At 35.3% G+C, this 27,986-nt stretch overlaps 5 protein-coding genes and 2 pseudogenes across 5 annotated transcripts; 5 read left to right on the top strand and 2 right to left on the bottom strand.

The window, feature by feature from the left end:
• The first annotated feature begins 3,311 nt into the window (after positions 1-3,311).
• LOC143616538 (chitinase CLP-like) lies at positions 3,312-5,391 on the top strand (annotated as a pseudogene).
• Positions 5,392-6,801: 1,410 nt separating this feature from the next.
• Positions 6,802-8,184, top strand: LOC143616551 (putative aspartic proteinase GIP2; annotated as a pseudogene).
• Positions 8,185-8,765: 581 nt separating this feature from the next.
• Positions 8,766-10,016, top strand: LOC143616549 (chitinase CLP-like). Its single transcript, XM_077089347.1, has one exon. The coding sequence runs from the start codon at positions 8,778-8,780 to the stop codon at positions 10,014-10,016; it is 1,239 nt and encodes a 412-aa protein (XP_076945462.1). The 5' UTR covers positions 8,766-8,777.
• Positions 10,017-10,908: 892 nt separating this feature from the next.
• LOC143616542 (chitinase CLP-like) lies at positions 10,909-12,361 on the top strand. Its single transcript, XM_077089343.1, has one exon. The coding sequence runs from the start codon at positions 10,909-10,911 to the stop codon at positions 12,211-12,213; it is 1,305 nt and encodes a 434-aa protein (XP_076945458.1). The 3' UTR covers positions 12,214-12,361.
• Positions 12,362-12,371: 10 nt separating this feature from the next.
• Positions 12,372-14,052, bottom strand: LOC143616541 (chitinase CLP-like). Its single transcript, XM_077089342.1, has one exon. The coding sequence runs from the start codon at positions 13,888-13,890 to the stop codon at positions 12,580-12,582; it is 1,311 nt and encodes a 436-aa protein (XP_076945457.1). The 5' UTR covers positions 13,891-14,052; the 3' UTR covers positions 12,372-12,579.
• A 7,582-nt stretch (positions 14,053-21,634) lies between these two features.
• On the top strand, positions 21,635-22,988 carry LOC143616543 (chitinase CLP-like). Its single transcript, XM_077089344.1, has one exon. The coding sequence runs from the start codon at positions 21,659-21,661 to the stop codon at positions 22,958-22,960; it is 1,302 nt and encodes a 433-aa protein (XP_076945459.1). The 5' UTR covers positions 21,635-21,658; the 3' UTR covers positions 22,961-22,988.
• A 1,322-nt stretch (positions 22,989-24,310) lies between these two features.
• LOC143616544 (putative aspartic proteinase GIP2) lies at positions 24,311-25,715 on the bottom strand. Its single transcript, XM_077089345.1, has one exon. The coding sequence runs from the start codon at positions 25,624-25,626 to the stop codon at positions 24,328-24,330; it is 1,299 nt and encodes a 432-aa protein (XP_076945460.1). The 5' UTR covers positions 25,627-25,715; the 3' UTR covers positions 24,311-24,327.
• Positions 25,716-27,986: the final 2,271 nt, after the last annotated feature.

Genomic DNA, 27,986 nt, shown 5'->3' with positions numbered 1-27,986 from the left:
AAGAAAGTTACGTTTAGTGATTTCGCGTTATTAATTAAATTAATATCGAGTAAAGAACGGATCATGGACTTAGATTAATTAAGATGAGTTAAATGAGAATGGGCCTTAGGTCCATGAGCTTTAAGGGATATAAATATCCCCTAAACCACCATAAAACACTAAACCTCATTTCATTCCATCTTAATCTCTACACTCAAAAACACACACATACACTTACACCTATATACGGCCGAGAGAGAGAGTGAGATCCAAGGCCAAGTAAACGAGATTATTGATAGATCCTTCATTTCGCAAGATAAACACAAGATCTATGGTCCGTGACTAAGCCAAACAAACACGAAAATGTACGTTTTGATCTTAAAGTTTACGTTTTTTATAAACGTTTAGCATTGAAACTTAGAACGAGAGTGTATCGGGTATAAACGAAACATAAAGTTGTAAACTTGATGATAAATACGAGTGTAATGAACCCGAAAATGGAAACGGCTCGGTTAATGAACCCTTAACACTAGTATTGAACGTTTTTGAACTTAAAGGTCCAAACTTTACGTGTTTTCGGGTCAAACCATATCCAAAAACGACCATAGGATTGATCGCGAGTTGGTTAAATATCGTATCCAAGAGTTTCACGTTAAAACGATGATGATTTTAGGGATTAAGGATGAACAGTGGGGCTGCTGCACAACTTCGCCTGCAAGCAAGTTCGCTTGCAAGCAAGTTCGCCTAACTGGACAACTTCGCCTGGCATAAGTTCGCCCTTGACAACTTCGCCTGGCATAAGTTCGCTTAAGGTGTAACTTCACCAAGTTAACTTCGCCTGGTGTTAAGTTCGCTTAATGTTAAGTTCGCTTACAGTAAGTTCGCTTAATGTTAAGTTCGCTTATTGTTAAGTTCGCTTAATGACAAGTTCGCTTGAGTTAGCAAATTAGAAAATAAATGAAAAACCTAATGAAAAATGTGTTAAGACAGTTAATGGAAATAAAATTTTTCCAAGCTGACCTGGCAGCTCGACCCCAGCCAGGGGCTCTGCCCCTTGGACCCTGCTAGGGGCTGCCACCCCTAGACCCCGCTGCCCCCCGGACCCCCGTTCGTTGTGGGTTATTTAAAGATAGAAATACTATACGAGTGGTAGTAGTTAATTGATACATGTAAATATTATACAGTTAGCCGTGCACAGCTCAAGAAGGGAATAACGATTAACGGAGAGCGTAACAGGATTCAGGTGAGTTTCTAGCCCCATTTACGTGTTATGTTTTCGGGGCTGTGTGCATACTAAATATGTTTGTTAATACGCTTATCCTAAGAGATAAGTGTATGCCTTATGTGAATAATGTGAATTGTATGAATGATTGCTTGATGGTACGTGAACGATCTTCGGATATTGCACGTACTGTCAGGTTGTAACGCTATGTATAAGGTAAGCATGATATGTATGCTTATGTGTATGAATGTGATAAAGTTAATAAAAGAAGGAAATGATGGTTGTATGGTTGTATGGTTACGAAGAGGGTACCGGGCCCTAATAATACTCGAGGTATGATGTATGGTTGTATGGTAATGAAGAGGGAATCGAACCCTACTAATATTCGAGAACTAGGGAACCGAGCCCTACTAATATTCGAGGAAAGAGGGTACCGAGCCCTAATAATACTCGAGGAATGAGGGTACCGAGCCCTAATAATACTCGAGGAATGTAGGGCGTAATGCTCGAGGAATGTAGGAATGCATCGGAAGACTCAAGACGTTTAAGTTTAACGTTTTGTTTATTTTGAAAGACAAGATGTTGTTTTAAGACAAGATGTGTTTTGTTATGAAATGTTTTATGAAAGTTTTTATATTCCGCGAATGTTTTAATTAACTCTGATATTAGAACTGTGTTTATGAGTAAATCCAACACGAAAGTAGGGCTACCGGTAACGGGGCCTTACACACCCTGTATCGAATTATCCATGATTTTTACATTTGTTCTCTTTGACTTAATTTGCTAGTATGAACTAAATGTACTATTGAGTTCTTGTTATATTAAATTAGTGTAGATAACAAAACTATTTGAGCAACCAAGCTATTTGAATATGTTTATTTATAAAACATATATAAAGTAAATTATGGTGTTGAGTTGATACAAATCTAAACTTAGATGCGAAACCTATCAAAACCCACCCACAACCCAACAGAGCTTCACCGATGGATTCTCGTCAGTGATGACTTTCACTAAGGACCGAGCATTCTGTCGATGATGCCCCATTTCTCTTGCAGTGAAAACCTTGTATTGCCAAACCAGAACATACATGGAATAGGCTAATTTTAATTACAAAATGCATATTAAAACAGTTTTCAGATGTTAAATGATGAAAAAAATTTAAAGAAGGAATTTTGATGAAAATTGGCTAAGAAGGGACGGAGTGGGAGCCAGAGAAGGGTGAGAAAACCCCGGTACGAGATGGGAATACCACCCCTCGGTTTCCAGACCCATTTTCATCGAAAATCGGGCAGTATAAGCTATTTATCTTGGGTTTTGAGTAAATACAACAAGGAGAAGGAGGAAGCTGTCCCCCCACCCCAAATAATAATAATAGTTTAATTAAATGGGAGGAACCGGGAAATAGGATGACTTCGTGTGCTCTAAGACAGTTTAGTCAGTTTCAAATCTAAAGGACGTGTGTCTATGAGATTATGGAAATCAAAAGATTGCGAACTAATCGATAAGAAATGAAATTTGTGTATTAAGCATGTACGGATGCAGTTATATTAGAAAATATTATTATATTTATATAGATAGTAGGCTTGTTTATGCTCTTAAGTCTAATCATTCGGCATATAGACTTGGACTCGATCTAGCTCGTTTATTAAGTGTGTTTCGGTTTAGGCTCGAGCTTGGGTAAAAAATTATGTAAGCTTAGTTTAACTGGTGCAAGTGGCCTATGTTTGAAAGCTTACACAACAAGAACTTGTCATGTTCCATGGGTCAATGACCTTATTCATGGCTATATGAATCTAAAAATAATCAAACAAAAAGCTGTCCTTGCAATAAGTTTCAAACAAAAAACTAATGTATTTTATACCTTGGACACGTAAAGTGTCCCTCTTAATTTGACCACATCTTGGACACAAAAAACTAATTTACTTTATGCCCAAAATTTCTTACAAGTCATCCCCATATAATTAAATTTCTTTCTCGTTCCAAAAATAATAATAAAAAAAAATATAAAACAACAAACATAGCAAAGTAAAGTTTAAGGTTTATTGGCATGCCTATATAGATCTGATGGATGCTCTTTCCTAAACTACAGTTGGAAAACAGAACATACAAAATGTATTTGATTCCACAACTACTCATTATCGTTCTAGCCTTCATCGTATTTGAACATGAAGCTATTATTGCTTATGCTTCAGTAGTAGCTTCAGTTCACAAACACACGGATGCTGCTAAACCACTCTATAGTGTTAGGGTCATGACATGGCCAGTAAACGTGCAAGATGCAAATGAAAACTTCCTAATAGACTTCGATGCTCCCCTCATATGGCACGAGTGCATTGCGCAATGGAACATGCATGATAACCAGGGGCGGACCCAATATGTAGAGAAGGGGGCGGCCGCCCACCTTAAAATTTTATCTTCTTTGTATACATATGTGAAATATTTTAACCGCCTCCCATGAAATTTTGACACTGCCCCATAAACCACTAGGAATCTAAGTGAAAAGAGAAAACAAATTTATAAATTTTAAAGCTTTTTTCAACTTGTTAATGTCTGTTACAAAACCTGCAACTAAATGGGTGGTGATGGATGAAGAAGAGAGAGAAAGATGTAGTTCATTTGTATTCTTTTCTATTAATCTATATTTTTCTTTTAACATCGTACAAAGTGCTCCTCTAGTTTGTGTAATTTACATTTTTCACCCAGTAAAATTGTAAAATTCAAAACTAATAGTTCTCTTATAGCATATTTATTCTTTGATAATGTGTATAATTTGATGTTATAAACTTTTTGTTCATTTTCATTATGTCACACAAAAGTATTTAACTTATGTGTGTTAGTATGTTTACGTTAATTAATAATCTATAGACCGGTTGTATATTCGTATTCTTTATTATACTATAAAGAATAGGTTCTAAAATATTAAAATCTGTAGGAAGTAATGTACCGATATTGTATTTCTATTATTGATATCTAATGATGACTAGTTTTATTATGAACTTAAAAAAATTTAATTTAGTATTATTATTTTTATTTTATTACCCGAACTAATCCGAGATTTGTTTACCATTAAAGATATACAACCGACTCCTAAAAATTTCCGACCCCCAAGAAAAAATTTTCTGGGTCCGCCACTGATGATAACTGCCCATTCAACACGCGCTGCACATCTTCTGTATCTTGTGAAGAATATGAATGCACACATGTTCGAACTTCTTACACTTATAAGAATCCTTCTTGCCCTCCGGAAACTAATTTCAGCACTACGATGCCTGGTAATTGGATATACTGTACATGCCCAGTCAATGTGGTTAACCCTGTGACTGGCTTGTGCAGCCAAGCCCTTCTCAACTATGACGAAATAAATTTGAACACTAGTGATGGTAGAAATGTTTTTTCCGGGTTGTTTGGTGCAGACCCTAATGCGGCATGTGCTCCTTCTTCATCATTTGCATCATTTCCTGCAAATGTTACCGGGGTCATGGGATTTTCTTCCTCGCCTTATGCACTCCCATTTAACATATATGAACCTCTTAGAAATAAATTTGCTCTTTGTCTTCCAAGCAAGCCGTCTGCCACTGGGGTTGTATTCTTTGGACCTGGTCCGTATTACCTTCTTCCCCAATCTAATGTCGATGTAAGGAGCTATCTTTCTTATACTCCATTGTTAAAGCATCCAGATTCTTTTGGATATTATATCAACGTCAATAGCATTGTAATTAAAAAAAGATCTATCGACGTCCCCGTGAATACCACTACCAAGCTTAGTACTACTGATCCTTACACCACTCTTAGAACAGATATTTATAATCGTGTGGTTAGGAGGTTTTCCATGGTTACAAAACGATTACGTCCTACAAAGCCAGTCGCACCCTTCAGCCTTTGTTACAACACCTCCACCACTGGTTTAAAAGTTCCTGATATTGATTTTAGCCTCCCTGATGGGAAGAAGTACGTGGACTTTATCCACAACTAACTCTATTAAGCAAGTAACAAGCGAGGTGTCATGTTTGGCATTTGTTGACGGTGGTGCAACGATTGAACCACCAATCGTGATTGGGTTGTTTCAATTTGAGGACAACTTTCTTGAATTTGACCTAGAGAATTCGACTTTGGGGTTCAGTTCATCGTTGCTACGTAAGCAAACTTCTTGTGCAAACTTCAACTTTACGCTTATCAAAAGCTCTTTATAAAGCTATGACGAAATGCATTGCTCTACAATGTGCTTTCCAAATAAATAACTCTTGTTTACATATATGTGAATTTAAATATAATTAACCCTTCAGACGTATTCTCCATGATTCATTACATCTGTCCTGTATGACATAACTTGTTAATTTCATCCCTATAGATGTTAAGACAAATTTTATATTTTTATAAAATATGTAAATTCTTAAAGACATTGATATCTTAATTATTGGTCAGCTTCTAACTTTGACATCTACCCCATTGCATTCCATCAGTGTCACGATTTCTACTTTTGATCACAATGAGTTAAAATGGGTTTGTCATAATAGTCCATAAGGAATTTTAATGGATCCTAGATCGATACCCATCTTCATAATAGTCCATAAGGAATTTTAATGGATCCTAGGTCGATACCCATTTTCAGTAGGATCGGGTTTGCCATTTAAAAGGGGGTGGCGGCGCATCTTGTTGCCCGCTTACCTGCCTCTCTGTTGTAACCAGATCATTTTTCTTATTATTAAAATAGTTATGGTACAAACCCAACCACCTTATTTATTATGTAACGCTATTTCTCTACCAAATATCATATTCACCTTCATTGGCCATTTTTTTTATATACGTTGGCCATGCTTGCCTGACTATGAATCGATCACTTGACCAACCAATTATAATACAGTGATTAGGTTTGACCTAACGTGATATATTACGTCAATAGTCATAATAATAAGCCATGATGTCAAAACTAATATCAATAATAACTTAATGTATAACAAAGAGGTAAGATTTTGTTTCTTATTAATTATTTTATAAAATGTGCAAAAAGACACAAATGCACATCATTTAACTGTAAAAAATCAACGGGTTAATGAAGTACGTGGATGAAAATGGCAATACTTTGAAAGTACCACATGGCCCAAATGCTAGAAACTTTTCTTGATGAAAGTGAGTTTACTCTAATAGATAATAAAAAAACTGTGGAAATAGTAGAATTGTTAAGGAAACATTTGTTTGCAAATTGTAGTTATACTAATGTTGTGAGAGACTGATAATTATCAGTTATTTATTTTTCATAAACTTGTGACCGGTTCGTGACTTCAAAAGTTGATTTTACTTATTACATTAATTTAGTTTATTCAAAAATTAATTTGTGAACCCGTTGTGTATTACTTACTAATAACGGTATTCCCATATTTAAAAATGACACTTGTGACAACGTATATAAATTAGATCATTTAATCAATTAAAAAAGACCATTTGTAACTAACCAAAATAGAGTTCCACCTTGAGTAACGGTCATAATGTACCTCGAACCATTCCGCCGCCTATGGTTATGTTCTTGTTTGACATTTTGATCATGCTTTTATTTGACCGGGCTAGGGTACTCACTGGGTCAACAAACAAGCATGCTTTTAATAATGCTTTTGGTATTAGAATTCTTTGTTCTCCTTCTAGCTTCCATACTTCAAGAACATGAAACCTTTGCACAATATGTACCGCCTTACTATACCATGGTCAGTGCAGTACACAAACACACTGATGTTTCTACTCCTCTCTATAGCGTTCAGATCGATACTTTCCACGATATCACACGAACCACACCCGCAAACTTCCTTATAGACATCGACGCACCTTTAGTATGGCATGACTGCAACCCAAAATGGAACGAACGTCAAGTCAGTTGTCGTCCCATGTACAGTCCTTGCTTCTCTCCCGTTTCATGTGAAGATTTTCAATGTACCAAGGTACGAAGTTCTTACTCTTACAAGAACCCTTCCTGCTCTCCTGTAACCAACAGTTCAAAGTTACCTGGTTCGGGACTTTGTTCATGTCCCGTCAATGTGAAGAACCCGCTTACCAAATAGTGTAGCCAAGCTCTACTCAACTATGACAATTTAATAGTTAACACAACTAACGGTGTAAATCCATATAATCCTATCCAAGTTTCTACCCTTAATGCCGCATGTGCTCCCTCTTCCTTCTTTAAATCCTTCCCTGCAAATGTTACGGGTGTCATGGCGCTTTCGATGTCCCCATACGCGTTCCAGGCTTTTATTTAATCAAGCGACTAAGAGAATATTAGCTCTATGTTTGCCTAGCGGTAGCAAGTCATCGACTCTTGGGGTTTTATTTTATGGAGATGGTCCTTATTTCTTTCATCCACACTTTTCAAATGTGGACATAAGGAGTATTCTTACTTATACTACATTACTAAAGCATCCACATTCATTTGGATACTTTATTGGTGTCAATGCTATTGTAATTAAAAAAAGATCTATCAATATTCCTATGAATGCAACTACCAAACTTAGTACAATCAAGGCTTACACCACTCTCAGAACCGACATTTACAATCGTGTGGTTCGAAGGTTTTCAAAGGTTACACAACGGATCCCTCTTGCAAAGCCGGTCACACCATTTAGCCTTTGTTTCCGGACCTTCATCAATGGTACCCGAGTCGTACCAAAGGCTCCTGGCATCAGTTTCAGTCTCCGAGATGGGCAGATATGGACTGTATCCACAGCTAACTCCATCAAACGCATAACAAAACATGTTTCATGCCTTGCGTATGTTGATGGGGGCGCGAAAAGTGAACATGCAATCGTGATTGGAACTTTTCAGTTTGAGGATAACTTTTTAGAATTTAATTTAGAGAAAACCTTCTAGTGTTTGATTTAGAGAACTCGGCCTTGGGTTTTAGTTCTTCGTTGTTAAAGGAGCAGACTTCTTGCGCAAACTTCAACTTCACGTTCATACCACATACAAGAAGAGTGTATTCGAAGAAAGAACTTAGTAGTTAAATTGGTCAATCTTTTCGTTGTATGTGAACTCAAGCAATAAATAACACTTCTACCAGTTTCTTCAGTATTTGTATTTTTTAACAGCAATTTTTTCCACCTAAAATCATTCAAACCTTGCATTTGCATCAAACTTGATCATTAATTACGGCTAACAAACAATGTATCTGAATGACTATCTAATCAATTAAAAATAACTAGTTGTAACTAAACAAACAAAAGTTCAACCTTGAGTAAAGGTGGCGATTAAACCATTTCTAAGTCGGTGCATATGGTCATGTTCGGAAGCTTACACATTAAGAGAGCCGGTGCATATGGTGATCATGTTCCGTTGGTCGATGACTCTTTCTTATAAATTCATGGTTACCATTAAGACTCTTAAGGTAATTAAACAAAACTGTCCGGTTTATATATGATAAAACTATAATATAGTAATTAGTTAAGTTTATGTTTTGCAAATGTCTTAATCACTACTTTATGTATTTGTTTTCTTTGAAGTATACACGCAAAAATGAACACCTACAATAACGGCAAGCACTTCCAAGTCTTCCTATATAAATATGCTGGATGCTCTTTCAAAACCTACAGATCCAGATATGATTTTTCTTATACAACTACTCGTTATCGTTCTAGCGATCATCACGCATGAACATGAAGTTATTGCTGTTTATGTTCCACCATACATTTCCGTAGTTAACAAACATACGGATGCTGCTAAGCCTCTATATACTGTTCCGGTTGTGACATCCTATGTAGACATGCAATTCTTGCAAGAAAACTTCCTTATAGATATCGATGCTCCCTTCACCTGGCACGACTGCATCGTGCAATGGAACATATACCCAGGCAGTTGCCCCCCGAACAAGATTTGTGTATCTCCTGTTTCCTGTGAAGAATTTGATTGCACACAAGTGCGAGCTTCGTACTCCTATAAGAACCCGTCTTGCTCTCCAGAAACCAACAGTTCGACGCTACCTGGTTGGGGTTTTTGTACATGCCCGGTCAATGTGGTAAATCCCATGACTAGTTCGTGTGATCAAGCCCTCCTCAACTACGACATTTTTTCATCCCCTATTTCCGCATGTGCTCCTTCTTCATCGTGTGCATCATTTCCTGCAAATGTTTCTGGTGTCATGGCATTTTCTTCCTCGATTTATGCATATCCAGCTTTCTTAGGACCTATTAAGAACACATTAGCTCTATGTTTACCAAGCAAGTCATCCGCCCCTGGGGTTCTGTTCATTGGAAATGGTCCTTATTACCTTCTACCCCAATCAAATGTCGATGTCAGGAGCTATCTTTCTTATACTCCGTTGTTAAAGCATAAAGATTCTTTTGGATACTTTATCAAGGTCAATAGTATTGTGATAAAAAAGAGATCTATCAACGTCCCAACGAATACCGCTACGAAGCTTAGTACACTAGACCCTTACACCACTCTTAGAACAGACATTTATCATGGTGTGGTTAGGAGGTTTTCAATGGTTACAAAACGATTACGTCATGCGAAGCCAGTTGCCCCCTTTGGCCTCTGTTACAACACCTCCACCGATGGTTTAAAAGTTCCCAATATCGTTTTCAACCTCCCAGATGGGAAAAAGTGGATTGTATCCACACCTAACTCCATTAAGCAAATAACTAATGATGTAGCATGTCTAGCATTTGTTGACGGTGGTGCAACGAGTGAACCTGCAATCGTGATCAGGACGTTTCAGTTCGAGGACAACTTTCTAGAATTTAATTTAGAGAATTCGACGTTTGGGTTTAGTTCATCGTTGCTAAGTAAGCAAACTTCTTGTGCAAACTTCAACTTTACACTTACCAAGAGCCCTTAAAGCTATACACATATGTATTGCATATATAAGATATGCTAACTGAATAAAAAATTCGTGTTTAGATGTTTAGATGTGATATCTATGAATTCAATTAGTAATAAACAACCTTTTTTTATTTTTTATTTTTTTACATTCGTTCTTATTTGTGTCTTAATTTGCTTGAATCAACAATGGGTATTGTAAGTTCTGTTGTGTCACTTGCTTGTGTATTAACAACGTTATTCCCATATTAAAAAATGACACTGATCATGACAATGTATCTGAATTAGATCATTAGTCAATTGAAAATGACTAGTTGTAACTAAACAAAATAAAGTTAACCACCTTGAGTAACGGTGGCAATGTACCTCGAACCTTAATTAAGCCGGTGCATATGGTCATGTTCGAAAGCTTACACATCAAGAGTGGGTCATGTTCCAGGGGTCGATGACTTTTATGATTAATTCATGGTTTCAAGACTTTAACGTAATTAAACAAACCTGTCGTGTAAATAAGTTTAACACCTAAAAGGCTAAAACAAACCATTGGGTTCAGTTCAACATGGAACACATGCATTTTTAATCACATGTAATATTTAAATCCAAGACTTCTTTTTAAAAAAAAACTTTTTGATGTCTCACCTCAACCACTTAGAGTTGTGGATCATTTACAATTTAAATAAAGTTAAGTTTATGTTTTGAAAATGTTCTTTATAAACTCATTTGACAAATACATTATGTATTTGTTTTCTTTAATGTATAAATGCAAAAATGAAAACCTTAAATAATGGCAAGCACTTCAAAGTCTTCCTGTTAAAATGGCTTTTCAATTTATTGGCCGAAGAAAACAAGATAAGCCCCTTGATGTGCCTATATAATCTATTGGATGCTCTTCCAAATTCTATAGATCCAAAATGTATTTTCTTCTACAACTACTCGTTATCGTTCTAGCCATCATCTCGCAAGAGCATGAAGCTATTGCTGTTTATGTTCGACCATACACTTCCGTAGTAGCTGCGGTTAACAAACATACAGATGCTGCTAAGCCGGTGTATAGTGTTCAAATCATGACAGATTCTGTAAACATGCAATACTGGCCTTCAAACTTCCTTATAGACATTGATGCTCCCTTCACATGGTACGATTGCATCGTCCAATGGAACATATATCCAGGCAGCTGCCCGTCGAACAAGCTTTGCAGAGGTCCTGCTTCCTGTGAAGAATTTGAATGTACACAAGTGCGAGCTTCGTACTCCTATACGAACCCCTCCTGCTCTCCGGAAACCAACAGCTCGACGTTACCTGGTTGGAGATATTGTACATGCCCGGTCAATGTGGTAAGCCCCATGACCGGTTCGTGTGACCAAGCGCTTCTCAACTACGATGAATTCACAGTGACTAAAAGTGACGGTAGAAATCCCTTTGAAAGTTATTTAGGTGCGTACCCTTTTGCGGCATGTGCTCCTTCTTCATCACTTGCATCATTTCCCGCAAATGTTTCTGGTGTCATGGCATTTTCTTCGTCGATTTACGCCAATTCAGCATTCTTTGAACCTCTTAAAAACACATTAGCTCTATGTATTCCAAGCAAACCGTCTGCCACTGGGGTTCTATTCATTGGATCCGGTCCTTATTACCTGCTTCCCCAATCCAATGTTGATGTTAGGAGCTATCTTTCTTATACTCTGTTGTTAAAGCATAAAGATTCTTTCGGATACTTTATCAAGGTCAATAGCATTGTAATTAAAAAGAAATCTATCAACATTCCAGCGAATACCACTACGAAGCTTAGTACAATGGATCCATACACCACTCTTAGAACGAACATTTATAATGGTGTGGTCAGGAGGTTTTTAATGGTTACAAAACGATTACGTCCTGCAATGCCAGTCTCCCCCTTTGGCCTTTGTTTTAGAACCTCCACCACTAGTTTAAGAGTTCCTGATATCGATTTCAGCCTCCCCGATGGGAAGAAGTGGACTGTATCCACGACTAACTCCATTAAGCAAGTAACAAAAGATGTGGCTTGTCTAGCATTTGTTGACGGTGGTGCAACGAGTGAACCAGCAATCGTGATCGGGACGTTTCAGTTTGAGGACAACTTTTTAGAATTTAATTTAGAGAACTCGACTTTTGCGTTCAGTTCATCGTTGCTATGTAAGCAGACTTCTTGTGCAAACTTCAACTTTACACTTACCCAAAGCCCTTACAGACTATAACGAAATGTATTGCATAACAGTCTGTTTTCGGAATAAAGAATTCTCGTTTAGATGTGCAGTCTATAAATTCTAAAAAATAAATAATGAACTTTTTTACATTTTTTCTCTATGTGTCTTAAAATGCTTGTATCAACTAAAGGTTCTGTAAGTTATTTATTGTAAACTGTTTGCTTTCTGAAGAAGAAAGGAATAGAACAAATTAAGGATCATTAACATCTTGAATTTACATACATGGAAATAAAAGGACCGGCCAGTTCGTTTACTTGGCAAACAATGAACACGAAACTTTTTATTAGGAAAACAAACTATTGAAGAATAAATATATCCTATCCATTTAACTTCAGTACATAACTTCTTGAAGTAGCTTCAAGGGCTGTTGATAAGCGTAAAGTTGAAATTTGAGCAAGAAGTCTGCTTGCGTAACAACGAAGAACTAAACCCAAAAGTCGAATTCTCTAAATCGAACACCAGAAAGTTATCTTCAAACTGAAACGCCCCGATCACAATTCCAGGTTCACTTGTTGGACCACTATCAACAAAAGCAAGACAAGCCACATCTTTCGTTACTTGCTTGATCGAGTTAGCCGTGGATATACTCCACTTCTTCCCGTCCTGTAGAACAAAATCGATGTCCGGAACCTTTATACCAACTTGAGTACCATTAATGGTGGTGTTGTAACAAAGACCAAAAGGCGCCACTGGCGTTGCTGGAGGGATCCGTTGTGTAACCTTGAAAAACCTCCGAACGACACCATTATAGATGTCGGATCTAAGAGTGGTGTATGGTTCAGTTGTACTAAGCTTGGTAGTGGTGTTCATGGGAATGTCTATAGATCTTGTTTTAATTACAATGGAACTGGCATTAATAAAGTATCCGAAAGAATCCAGATGCTTTATTAATGGAGTAAAAGAAAGTAAACTCCTTACATCAATATTTGAGTTGGGAAGAAGGTTATAAGGACCAGTTCCATATAATAGAACCCCTGGAGTAGACAACTTACTAGGCAAACATAAAGCCATAGTTCTTTTGAGTGGATTGTTTAAATAAGCCGGTAACGCGTAAGGTGAAGTAGAAAGCGCCATGACACCGGTAACATTTACTGGGAATGATTGAAACGAGGAAGAAGGAGCACACGCGGCATTAGGATATGCACCGTATAAACCAGTTAAAACATTTCTACCGTCGCTTGTATTAACCGTGAATTCATCATAGTTAAGCTGGGCTTGGCCGCACGATCCGGTAATGGGATTGAGCACATTGACCGGGCACGTACAATATCCCCAATCCGGGATGGTTGAATCGTTGGTTACCGGAGGGCATGAAGGGTTCTGGTATGAATACATAGTTCGGACATCTGTGCATTGATATTCTTCGCATGATGCGGGATATGTGCAAAGCATGTCGGTTGGACAGCTACCTTCGAACGTGTTCCATTGAAGTATGCATTCGTGCCATATTAAGGGAGCGTCGAGGTCAACAAGGAAGTTTGAGTGTGTGTATTGTGAGTTTACATATGCGGTCATGATCTGGACGCTGTAGAGAGGCTTAGCCGCATCGATATGTTTGTTTACTGGAACCACTACGGATGAATAAGGCGGTACAAAGGCAGCATTGGCTTTGTGTTCATGAGAAATGAAGGCTAGAAGGATAAAGATTATGTGAAAAAGAATATGCATTTTTGTATGTTTGTATATCTTCAAGTGTAGTTTGGGAAAGGTATCAAGAAGGTTTATATAGATATTTGTAGGGTTATTGTCTTTGGTTCTCTTGTATGTTTTGACATATTTTAAAACCTTGATAATAGAAAGAGTAAAATAATACCTTCTTTAGAGTGTTTTTGGGTTATTTGAAGAGATAATGATCAAAATGGCTCTTTTTATCAACAACATTAACATTCTTTGACTAACCCACTCAAACCTAAAATGTCACTTTTTAAACTGTCAGATCTAACATATTAGAATTGAGATCCGATAAATCTATTTGACACTCTTTCGTTTTTTAACCAACCACATCTAGACACATATACACTTAACGGTCGACCATAAATCTATTCCGTCGGGCTTCATATCTATTTTGTCGGGCTTCATATCTATTCTGTCGGGCCTCCGTATCTATTCCGTCGGGCTTCATTTTCGTATGGTTAAAAAACGGAAGAGTGTCAAATAAATTTATCGGATCTCAATTCTAATATGTTGGATCCGACAGTTTTAAAAGTGGCCATTTTGGGTATTTTGGGTTCAAGTGGGTTAGTCAATTAATATTGTTGGTAAAAATGGTCATTTTGATCATTATCCTTATGTTTTAAAAGTATAATAGCCCGCCACATGCCACAACACGGGCGGAATCACCCATAAATTTAAAACACAGACAGATCAGACGGTCTTTGAACCGTTCATGTGTCTTGCGACCCGCCGGTCCTACGGTTAGTTAAAATTGGTCCAGACCATATGTTGTAGGAGATAGCAAGGGTATACCCGAAGAAAGAATCATCTCATGTGTCTCTTAACAGATGGCTTAAAAAGGCATATACGCAATAAGTTGTAGCTTGGCAAAAGATTACGTATTTATATTACACAGTAATTAATATCATTCATATTCTGATATTCAGTCACCAAAAGCGAAGCAAAAAGTACTATTCTAAAAGAAAATAATGATAAAATAAAGAAATCTTTGCACAGTTTCTCAAACTGGGATCGTGGATATATCTTGCGGTGAAAGCTATTCAACATGGCCATATGCATTAGTTAAATGCATGGTTCTACTACACATAAATTGCATAATTTTTTTTTTCAAATCATGTGAACCATTTATTTAAATATTTACGGTACACTCGTCAATACTTTGCTAGCCAATGTGTTTCGGTTAATAACATACAAAAATATTAAATAAAAGAAAATTTAGAACCTGAAAACACCATGCATTGAAGTGGTACTTGACCCTGATAAAGGAAATTTAATTTGTCTGTTTGCTAGGTTTATGAGTTATTTTCTTTTAAAATTCTTTAATTTTACTTATATATTTTACTTCAATTTTCATAAACAGTAACCTTATTTACTTGTATCTAACTATCCAACTATACTATTAAAAGAGACCATATTGTCTACATGACATTTTTATATAGGCTGTACACTATACCAATTTCTATTTTTACAATTTCCACTTCATATCGAAGAAAGATGAGGGATGAAAGAAAAGTAAAGGCTGTGGGGTTTTAGTCATTGTTGGGTCATGACTTGAAAAATAAGATCGACATACAAATAAATTTGTCTTCTTCACATAGGGTTATTATAGTAATATCATAATGACCATTAAAACGAGAAGAGATGATCAAAATACAATAATACATGATAAAGAAACAAAATATTTTTAAAAAAAGAAATTAATCTATTATTTGTTGTTTAAATGAAACAATTGTTGCGCGTCATTTATTTTTGCAATCACAATAACGATTTAAAATCTACATATATGAATAACATACATATCATACATCAAGACATTTTATTCAATCACAACGATTTCTTCATCAACGTTATCAGTATCACCACCATCACTACTATTACCAACATCATAACCTTCATGATCTATTAATAACCATACCCGTCATCAAATCGGACCATACCTTTGTTTTTTTCAACACACCACTTAGCACGCACATGACAATCATCATTCAGACCATCTGAATACTTGTTTACTAGAGGTCTAGAGCAATCGATCGTGTAATGTAACAGCCAAATCAAACTTCCCTTCTTCACCTTGTGTACCCACAACTCCATGTAAATAAAGTCTCCATATCATGCCATCTTTGTATGTCTCTGGGTTGTTTCAAGTAAGGAGACTTGTATCAATCAATCCTCAAAACTTTCCCAGCATGTGAGTACCCTATATTTATGGGGAAACACACCACTTGGAGTTTCAACTGGTAATGTGGGACCATGTTATTTGCATTTTCATCCCGTAGCAGACGAATATTATCTCCAAGTGAAGAGAATAAATTTTTGAAATTCGAGTAATCCACCCAAAGGCTGGCAAAAACAAAAGCAGTCACTAGAAAGGCCTAGCTAACGGTATTGGTTGGCTGCTTGTGTCCATTTACGACAATTTAAACTGCATTGATCAAGCGTTGCAAGTGTCACACCCATACCATGACCAACTATGTCAAATGTTACGTTTGCACATAGTTCTGGATTAATTTTTGTTATGTGTGTAAACTCAGTTCATACCAAAACAAATTATCTGCTATGTATACTGTTAAAAAGGTAAATGTTTTTGTTCAATTCAACGAAAAAAATTCATAATAGAAAATGAGTATAAGAAACTAAGAAAGTCACGAAACAATCTTATTATTGTTTCTCTTTCTATAGATAATAATGAACTATTGGAATAATTAATCACACTTTATTATTTCAAAATGTTAACAGGATCGGTCGGGTTAGCTGGGTCAACCGGACAGGCCAAAACGGTTCAGTTTTACCGGCTTGCCAATTTTGGACGCCTTTAATTTTACACAGGATCGTATGAACGGATTTTCAAAGTCTAGCAAATTGAAAGATTTAGAAGAAAACATTTTACCTTTTGAATATTAAGGGGTTTACGTGAAAACTGAAGAAATAATGGCACGAAATCGACTAAGCAATCATCTACGTCTACATATTCTAATAAAGTAAAATAATTGTGACACGTGTCAATTTATGATTAAACCTCAGCACTTTTTTCCCTCCAAATGTTAATTGACCATAATATATGTCCATATTCACTTTCCTTTTACATTTTATTTATATTATATTTATACATTTTTATAAAAATAAATATTAACATATTATTTTACTATATATTTCAAAATACTTTGTGAAATCTAAAAATTAACAACAAACCATGTTTGTTAAAAATTGAAAAGAATATTTAATTTAAAATGTCATAATTAACATATTTACTATGTATATTGTTGAAAATTATAAAGAAAACTAAAACTCGAACATGCTTTCATTTTACAAAGTAATTTTTCAATTGATCATAAATCAATGCTTAAAAGTTGATCCATTTTATTATAAATCAATCCATTTATCTACTATTATTATTAGGGAAAATTCCCAAAATAAATGTTTATGAAATCGTTTTTCAGGTTTTAGATGTCATTTGCAAGAAACTCCCAAAATATGTATTATAAACTAGTCGTGACGAGTAGTTTATGATTGCACACGAGTAGTTTGTAGAACCAGTTAAAACTTGCCACGTGCCCTTAAACTAACCGTAACGAGCAGGTTCACTAATTATTTACTCGTCACGACTAAATAAGTTTCATGCCTCGTAACCAACGCCCACGAGTAATTTATAAGTCCTTCAGTCGCGACGACTAGTTTACCTGATTTACATTCACTACACGAGTAGTTTATTAGTAGTTAACTCGCCGCGACTAGTTCAACCTTACAATCTACTCGTCGCGACTAAAGAACTTATGAATTATTCGTGGGTGTTGTTTACGAGGCATAAAACTTATTTAGTTGTGACGAGTAAATAGTTAGTAATATGCTCGTTACGGTTAGTTTAAAGACACGTGTCAAGTTTTAATTGGTTATACAAACTCTTTGTCACGACTAGATTATAATACCTATTTTAGGAATTTCTTACAAATGTCACCTAAAACCTGAAAAACGTTTTCATAAACGTTTATTTTGAGAATTTTCCCTTATTATTATTGTAAATTGCATATAAATATTATTATTGTAAATTGCATATAAATTTATAAATTATAAATATATGCTTTAAATCTATCAATTTGTTTTTTTGGTTAATTTAGTAAACTATATATTTTTTTGGTTAATTTAGTAAACACACACCAATCACTTTCATATATAACAAAGTTTATCATATTTAATTTCTTGATTTTTTTTATCAAGGATTGTTTCGTGTTTTGTAAAACTTAAATTTGATTTTTACAATAAAAAATTGGTAAATAGATTGTTTGGTATAAACTTTCAAAATTTGTTATGGGTCAAAAATGAGAAATCCGAATATTTTTAAAAGTTTGAGAATGCAAATAGATTTATCGTCAAATTTGTTACGGGTTCAAAGTGTTGATTTGAAAATGTCAAATGGATGTAAGTTAGAATTTTAAACATTATTTGGGTTTCAAAGTTATTTTCAATGACATTTTTGAAAAAACTCAAAAGGTTCGAGAGTCGGTAAAATGACTATTTTTCCCTCGACTATTAAAATTTAAGAATAAATGGTGAACACTGACGACATGCCAACCCCAGGACTATCAATGCTTCTAACTTGAATCAAATTTGAAACATTTGTGTTAGCATTAACTTTTTCTTCAATGATGATCAGAACATTGTATGGAAAGCATGCTATGCAAAACTATCCTCAAATAAAGCAAAATATTCACAAAATTGAATGGGTTAACGTATCATTATGTTGTCAAACTTATCAACATCTTTTTCATGGTTTAGTTCAAAAAACATAGTTCTTGAATCACATTTGTCGTTATAATTTAATGTTCTTCTTTCTTTCTATGGGATGTAATTGTTTAATATATCAATAAAGGTAACGCCCCTTCAGTATTTAGGCTGAGTGGTCAGAACTACTATTGTATAAGAAGTCTTCTTCCTGAATTCTTTCAATTATACACATATGATACTGACAATGAAAGTTTCAATAAAAGAAGCGTTCTCGGGTACGTTTTTGCACGTGCATTATTTTATTAAGTTCATTTAAAAAATCATTTTTTGTGATATAAATAAAATCAATTTATATACACATAGTATAGATACAAGTATTAATGTAATACGTTTTTTCATATACGCTATATCATTATTTTCTTTACTTGTAATTTTATAATTTGGATAATCCGTGTGTTACACGGGCTCTAACACTAGTATATACACGTAGTATAATTTAAAAATATATACTTGTTATAACTAAATTTTTTATATTAGATTTACATCGAGTAATTTTTTTTTTAAATTTGTCCGGTTCGGACACTAAGTGAGTTTCAACCCATTCCCTCGACAACGACTTCACAAGGAACAATGGTAGGTCCATCATAGACGTAGTTGAAACTCCAAAAATTCTTATGTGTACAAACAAGATTTTGGGCCTTGAAACCTCAACGAGTTTGGATGTTAAACTTCGGGAAAAAAAAAGAGGAGTTAATAACCCACATGGATTAAAAATGAGTTCATTTGAAATTCGCGTGTTGAATTCCCAAAAAGTAATGAGGATTACGTAAAAGGATTGAAATCCCAAAGAATTTCGGTGTTAAATTTCATATGAAAATAGGACATATTTATATAAAATGGTGTATTTACTTAGCGAAAGCTAATAAAAATATGTTTTTAAATGTTTTCAGGAAAAAACAATCATAGATGGTCGAAACTTCATGGACGTGATTGGACTGATAAGTGAACCATAATTTCGTGTTTAATATTTTGCATAATAGAGTTTGTTTTAAACATATATATATTCTTGTACAATATATATTTTCATAAAATAACCGTCTCCACGAGTGACAAATTTGACAAATTTTGGATATAAATTGAGACCTAACTTTGGTATATGTTGAAAGTATTATTTATCAAAAAAATATTAAAAAAATTAGGGTGTTTCTAAGTATATTTTTTTTATATACTGTATGTACATTGCAACTGACATAGATATTATGGATAAGAACATACCTTTTAAATTTGGTAAAATATGGCGGGTCTATTACGTATGTGGGAATGTGGGATAGGTAGAATTAATATGATATACATCACATAAAAAATGAATTAAAATTAAATAAATAATTGATATGAATAAAACTTACCCACACTTGTGACATCATGGAACTTCCAAATATAGGAGGTGATATTGCACCACGTACACCAATAATCAGGTACTTATCATATACTAATAAATTTAAAAAAACATACAAGTAATTTAGTATCCATATGCACGTATTATGTTAGTACCGTAAGTTTGTAATGAACTAAACTAATACCTGCCAAATTCCCGCTACATATTATCTCTGCCAAGTTAAATCCCTAGGCCTTTGGTTGAATTTTACTAGTTAATCGATTAATAATTGTAAGAAAGCTAAATTAAGAATTGTATGAAAGTTTTAATTTTTATTTTTTGTAAGATGTAAACACTTCATATCTAGATGGTATACTAAAAGTTTTAATTATAAGGCTATGTGTAGTAGGCGTCGATTTGGACGAATTTTGGGCGCGAACGCCCCCCCCCCCCCCCCCCCCCCCCGGCGATAAGTGGGCGAAAAGGGGCGGGGGCGGGATGAACTTGTCGCCTGGAAGAAGAAGATGTTTATTATTATTATATTATATATTATTATTATATTGCTATTGTATATATATGTATATGTATATGTATATGTATATGTATATGTATATGTATATGTATATGTATATGTATATGTATATGTGTTGTGTGTGTGATATATATGTATATGTGTTGTGTGTGTATATATATGTATATGTATATATGTTGTGTGTGTGTATATATGTATATGCAAAATGAATCCTAGAAACAACCCGAACCAACCGAACCACCCATTCTCTCCTTTCGGTCAACACCATGGTTCGCAAAACTAACCGAACGTGAACTTACAATGGACTCGACGAACCTAAACCAACCGAGCTATTCGTTTCAATTTCCCGACCCAAACCTAAACATGTACGCCAACCGAGCTATATGTTTTTTTATATTATTAGTTATGTATTTTTTTTGTATTTCTTTTTAATTTTAATGCATTTTTATTTAATTATTTTAATAAATTGGTTTTTATTTAATTAGTTTAATTATAAAAAGAAAATAATAAAAAAAAGACGTTGTGGGCCTAACTTGTAGCCCCTACACCATTACACCCCAAAAACAAATTTTCACTCCATGCTGACTGGACGCCACATGTTACAATTCGCCCTCAATTATATCCACTCCACTACACATGGCATAATAGGTTGCGTCTGCAACAAAAATTTTCTCGAACATATCCCACATCCACGCGCCGACTTTATAAATAGATATGACGATGCTTCACATTTATATCACTTATGCAAATGAAAAACTATCAATAGATTTATGAAATAATAAAACTATTACCCGAGATACCATTTTATAGATAATTTTCTAAATTTGAAACATATGTCAATTTCTCAAAACTACAAACCGACTCATAACTCTTGAAGTTAAAAATATAAATAAACGTGTAAATTATGCTGAATGATTTATTTGTTTTCGACTTAAAAAAGACACTATAGAAGATTGACGATATTAAAAATTATGAAATTGGAGACGTAAATGAAAATTTTGGGTCTGACATCTAGGCCAAACCGCTATATAGCATTTGCTAGATCATTCGGCTCGTCGAAACATTCCCGTCTGTTGATTGTGACACTTGAACTCTATCCACATAAGCTACATTTGAGAATATACAACAATTCAAAAATGTTTTTGCTTATACAACTAGTCCTTATGGCTCTAGCCTTCATCTCTCAAGAACTTAAATCTATATCCGCCTATGTTCCACCATACACTTCCGTAGTAGCTCAGGTTAACAAACACACTGACGCCGCTAAGCCTCTCTATAGCGTTCAGATCATGACATCATACATAAACATGCAATACAACCATGCAAATTTCCTATTAGACATCGACGCTCCATTCATATGGCACGATTGCATCCTTCAATGGAACATACACCCGGGAAGTTGTCCTAACAACACGCTTTGCACTTATCCTGTCTCTTGTGAAGAATATCAATGCACCGACGTTCGAACTACTTACTCATACAAGAATCCATCTTGCCCACAAGTAACCAACAGTTCGACGTTACCTGGTTGGGGATATTGTACGTGCCCAGTCAATATTGTGAACCCAATTACACGATCGTGTGGTCAAGCCCTCCTCAACTACGACGATTTCACAATGAACACTTGTGATGGTAGAAATGCTTTGAATGGTTATTATGGTGCAAACCCTAACGCGGCATGTGCTCCTTCTTCGTCATTTGCGTCATTCCCTTCTAGTGTTACCGGTGTTATGGCATTTTCGTCCTCACCTTACTCGTTACTCGCTTATTTATACCAACCCCTTAAAAAATCACTAGCTCTATGTTTTCCTAGCACAACATCCACTCCGGGAGTTGTATTCGTCGGTTCTGGCCCTTATTTCTTTCTTCCACAATCAAATGTTGACATAAAGAGTTTACTTTCTTATACTCCTTTGCTAAAGCATCCGGATTCGTTCGGATACTTTATAGGTGCCAATTCCATTGTAATTAAACAAAGATCTATAGAGATTCCTATGAATGCAACTACCAAGCTTAGTACAATTGAACCTTACACCACTCTTAAATCTGACATTTACAACCGTGTGATTTGGTTATTTTCGATCTATACTATAGGAATCCCTCGTGCAAGGCCAGTAGCACCGTTCGGTTTGTGTTTCAGGACATATAGGCAAATTGTTCTAAAGGTTCCGGATCTTGATTTGGTCATGTCTAATGGGGAAAAGTGGACTATATCCGCAGCTAATTCCATGAAACAAGTAACAAAAGATGTGGCATGCCTAGCGTTTGTTGACGGTGGTGTGACAACTGAACATGCGATTGTGATAGGGACGCTTCAGTTTGAGGGTAATTTACTGGAGTTTGATTTGGAGAATATGACCTTTGGGTTTAGTAATTCGCTGTTACGCAGGCAGACTAGTTGTGCAAACTTCAACTTTACACTCACCAATAGCCCTTGAAGCTGTTTTCTAATAATAAACTTCAACTTGCTCTATATATGTTATAGTCGAATAAACAAGTTTCTAGGTGTTAAGATAGTAGATTTTAGTGATTTGGTTTTACCTATAATTTTTTTTTTTTTTTTTTTTTAATCGAAGTTTTATATAATTTACTATAAAACGATTACAATAAAGTGGCAGGCAAACGGGCAACAAGCTGCGCCGCAACCCCCTTTTGAACAGCAAAGCCAATCCTGCTAAAAACGAAGCTTTGAGACCTAGAAGCTGAAGAGGTTCCGTGTACGACGCGCTGAACCCTACTCAAAAATTTCACAGCCTCTGGAGCCAGAAAACCAAATGTATCAAAGGCAAATGGTAGAAAGACATGTTGATTATCTAAACAAGCTTTCTCGTGTTTAACAACTTTGCCCGATTCAGCCTTCAACGCAGCCTGACCCACAACAAACCCACGGTCCCTGAGCCCAACAAGAGGAGACACTCCTGTAAGATCCACACAGGCGTGTTTCCCCCCTGCCCACCCGAACACAAGAATATCAGCTGGTCGTAAAGTAGACCTCCCTTCAATAGGATCCGTGAGAAAGTTAACAGGGGCCTCCTTTTTAGCAGAAATCCCTGCCCGTTTAAGAACATAATCTTTTTATTTATCTTTCTTACATTAGAGGCATACAAACAACAAGAGTAGTTATAATTAAACAAACACCCTTATGAGTAGAGGTGTACAAAACCGGTTTTTTGAAACCGAACCGGTTTGGTTTTTGCATATTCCAAACCGGTTTGGGTCAAACCGGTTCGGTTTAGAAACCGGCTTAAGTATAGAAGTAGCCAAACTGATCGAGACTGGTTCGTGTCGGTTTTAAACCAGTTTAAGACAAAAAAAAACGGTTTTAAAACCTGTTTGATTGAAAAGCATCCAAAACGCTATATGAATCGGCGATTTGGTTCGGCTTGAAAACCGGTTCGGTTCGGTTTCCGGTTAACTGGTTCCGAACCGGTTTTTTTACACCTCTACTTATGAGTTATGACCATATTAAGAAACTGGAACTGGAATTGGGATACTATCTTTGTACACCTAAAACAGTTGGGAAATGCTAAAAGCCCATAAACATCAAAAACAATTTTTTTTATTTTGTTTTTATGTAAATTTATTTTTTTCAAAATAAATGAGTTGTCTCGACAAGCCACAAAATAGACACTAGACACTTCTATCAAGATTTCAAACATTATACATACTGATAACATAATTATAATTTATAAGTTTATTTGCCACATAACATGATAACAATAGAAATATATCTAAGATATATAATTATAAGTTTAATTAAAAAGGCAAACTATTTATGGGTACATAATACATATACATGCCAGCTTCAATTACCATCAGTAATGGTAAAGTTGAAACTTGAACAAGATGTTTTCTGCTTCAACAACGAAGAACTAAAACCGAAAGTCGAGTTCTGTAAATCGAACACCAGAAAGTTATCCTCGAACTGATATGTCCCGATCACAATAGCTTGTTCAGTCGTCGCACCACCATCAACAAACGCTAGGCACGCCACGTCTTTTGTCACTTGTTTTATGGAGTTAGCCATTTCTATAGTCCACTTATTCCCATCCTGAAGACTTAAATCAATATTGGGAAACTTTAAGTAGTTACTAGTCTTGTAACAAAGCCTAAAAGGAGTGACTGGTCTTGCTAGAGGGATCATTCCTAATGTTGCAAGTGAAAACGTCTTAATCACACGATTATAAATATCGGTTCTAAGCAAGGTGTAAGGTTCAAGTGTACTAAGCTTAGTAGAGAAATCCCCAGTGATGTCAACAGATTTATTATTAATCACAATGGCCTTGACACCAATATAGTATCCAAAAGAGTCCGGATGCTTTAGTAACGGAGTATACGAAAGTAAACTCCTAATATCAACATCCGGATTGGGAATAAGGTAATAAGGACCAGACCCGACAAAAAGAACTCCAGGAGCGGACGTGCTTGGCAAACATATAGCTAATGATTTCTTAAGTGGTTCGAATAAATAAGCTGGTAACGCGTATGGTGAGGACGAAAATGCCATGACACCAGTAACATTTTTAGGGAATGATTCAAGTGAAGAAGAATTAACACATGCTGCATTAGGATAAGCACCATATAAACCAGTGAAAACAATTCTACCATTGCTTGTTCTAACCGTGAACTCGTCGTAATTGAGCAAGGCTTCTCTACATGATCCGGTAATGGGGTCTATAACATTAACCGGACATGTACAAAAACCCCAACCAGGTAACGTCGAACTGTTGGTTATCGGAGGGCAAGAAGGATTATTATCATAAGCGTAAGTTGTTCGCACATCGGTGCATTGGAATTCTTCACAAGAAACAGGAGATGTGCAAAGTGTGTTGCTTGGACAACTGCCTGGATATATGTTCCATTGCACGATGCAATCGTGCCATATGAATGGAGCGTCGATGTCTATAAGGAAGTTTGGACGCAAGTATAGCGAGTTTACGTATGCTGTCATGATTTCGACGCTATATAGAGGCTTTGCGGCATCGGTATGTTTGGTTACTGGAACAACTATGGAAGTGTAAGGTGGTACATATTGTGCTATGGCTTTGTGATCATGAGAAATGAAAGCTAGAATAGCAATAATTAGGTGTAGAAGCAAATGCATTTTTGAATATTTGTGTTTTCTCAAAGGACATCAAAGGGATATATATAGATGTGTTAACTATTAAAATAAATATTGTTTCTTTACCAAACTTAAATATTCTACAAGAATGTTTTTAAATAACTAGAAGAATTAAAGTCTTATTTGAGAACTTATTAAAACAGATATATATGTAAGACTTATGTTACACATCATTGATTTTGTTTATTATAGTTTGTTATATTATATTTGAATATGAAGCTCAGCATGTCATATTTGTTAGTTCTAATATAATATTAGGAAATATTGAATAAACTATGTGCATGGGTTCAAAGAAAGTTGGTCAAATTGAAAAATGTCGAGATCGAGAGTGACACGGAAATGGAAGGCAGACAAAGCAAAAGATTTCATCTTTACATTCTTGAAATTATCATCACTTTTTTCAAATTGTTTAATGCTCTATTTCATAACAAAGAGTTATTAAATTCAGGTACACGTAACAAAAAGTTTTAAAGTTATATATTGGGAGATAGTTTGCATGTTAAGGTTAGTTAACTTTTTCTTTTTTTATTTGGTGGGGGTGGGGATGACCAAAATAGTTGTGTTGACAAAAAAAAATTTAATAAAGTGGTCAAGGAACTTGGTATAATATTACAACTTAACCCATTTGGCGCAGGATAAATAGTAGTGTCGGAGATTAACACTGGCACAATCTCATTGTCGATTGATGCAAAAGGTGATGTGTTGTGCCGTGTTGTATGTCGTAGAAGAAAGAAAATAATGGCTCAGGAGATAAGTGGAAGGCGCATGAGATGAAGAGTTGATGCAAGAACTTAATGTCAATGTTATTTTGGTAATTTATTTAAAAAAGCAAGACTATTTTTGTAACTTTTTAATCAATTAGGCTTTTTTTTAATGATTTTTCACTTTTTATCAACTGTTTATTAAATTATGGTTTTCACCATAAGCTTTGGCTATCGCCTAAATTTTTTGTTAAATATGTGTAACAATGTAAAATTAGTGAAGGACATCTATAAGTGTTAGGACTGAGTGTAGAATTAGTTTTCAAAAGGTTGAAATTAATATATATAATCAACCCTTAATTGTAGATAAAGACACACAATCAACTCTAGATTTTAGAAAAAAAAAACCACATACTTGCGGTATAAGCATTAATTAGTACATTGCCACATAGTTGAATACATGAATCTACCATTCTACGGCCCATAAAGTTGCCAAAGGATGTAAGTGGGAGTTGTATGGGAAATTAGTATATGTTATAGACGTAAGTGACTACTATTATATGTTTTTCTAAATTATCTTGATGTGTGGAACAATTTCCAACTCAATCAATTAAATAAGTTTATTAAATTATTATATCATGCATATTATACATATCGAACTGCGGTACCAAGCGTCCACGTCACCATATATCCCTAAAATTTGTCACGTTCTGATTGATTGATAATTCAAAAGTCAATGTTATTTTGTTAATTTTTTTGGTAAAAATGAATATTTTCGTGATTTCCTTTGTAAGAATGACTTTCTAAATGAATGATTTATCTATCAAATTACGGACAAAAATTTGTAATCGCATAATTGCAATACGTTATGTTTGTTCATGTAATCTTTAGTGTCTTGTCATACTCTTATTGCATTAGAATGTACGCCATAAAATTTCTCTAGATACACAACAACTTTTTACTCTTATTCACTAGTACAATAAGCACCGCCTTATTCGAACAGATGCACCGCCATATTTGAACAAACAAAAAACCGTTTTATTTGAAAAAACAAAAGCGCCTTATATGAAAACCACCTTATTAACACTCATTTACCACCGCCTTATATGAACCAATTTCAAGTAATTCTCATTATATTATTTAATTTACAATTTTACTGAACCATTCACATTAAAATTAATTCAAAATCTTATAAACATAAATAAAATTAATATACTAGTGAGTCATTTTATAGATATATAAAACAGCTACAGCAAGTCCAAAAGCATTAAAAAAACACGCATAAATATCCATAGATTCACTACAACCTTATATAAACAACCAATTAAAAAGTTTCTTTAACTAGTTAATGTAACACCGCGCCCTTTACCCTCTTTAATTTAAGCCCAAAACAATAACTTAGAAAGTATAGGGACTGAAATTGCAAATTCTGAAAATCTTCTCCCGTCGCGGTACGCGACGGGTAGCAAACAACCCATCGCGTAGCGCGATGGGGTTTGTGAGTCACTGGACACGTGTCGAACACTGTGTCAACACGTGGCACAATGTGACAGGCCACGTGTCACCACCGCATAAGGCGGCGTAAAAGACGGCGCCGCGGTACTCGACAGGTCCCAAGGAACCCATCGCGTACCGCGATGG

Source organism: Bidens hawaiensis, unplaced genomic scaffold (assembly GCF_021521415.1).
Source record: "Bidens hawaiensis isolate Kalapana, Puna unplaced genomic scaffold, B.hawaiensis_p1.1 tig00047769_1, whole genome shotgun sequence".
Classification (NCBI taxonomy): domain Eukaryota; kingdom Viridiplantae; phylum Streptophyta; class Magnoliopsida; order Asterales; family Asteraceae; genus Bidens; species Bidens hawaiensis.
Note: the sequence above shows the minus strand (reverse complement) of the source record. Positions and strands in the feature narration are given on the sequence as shown.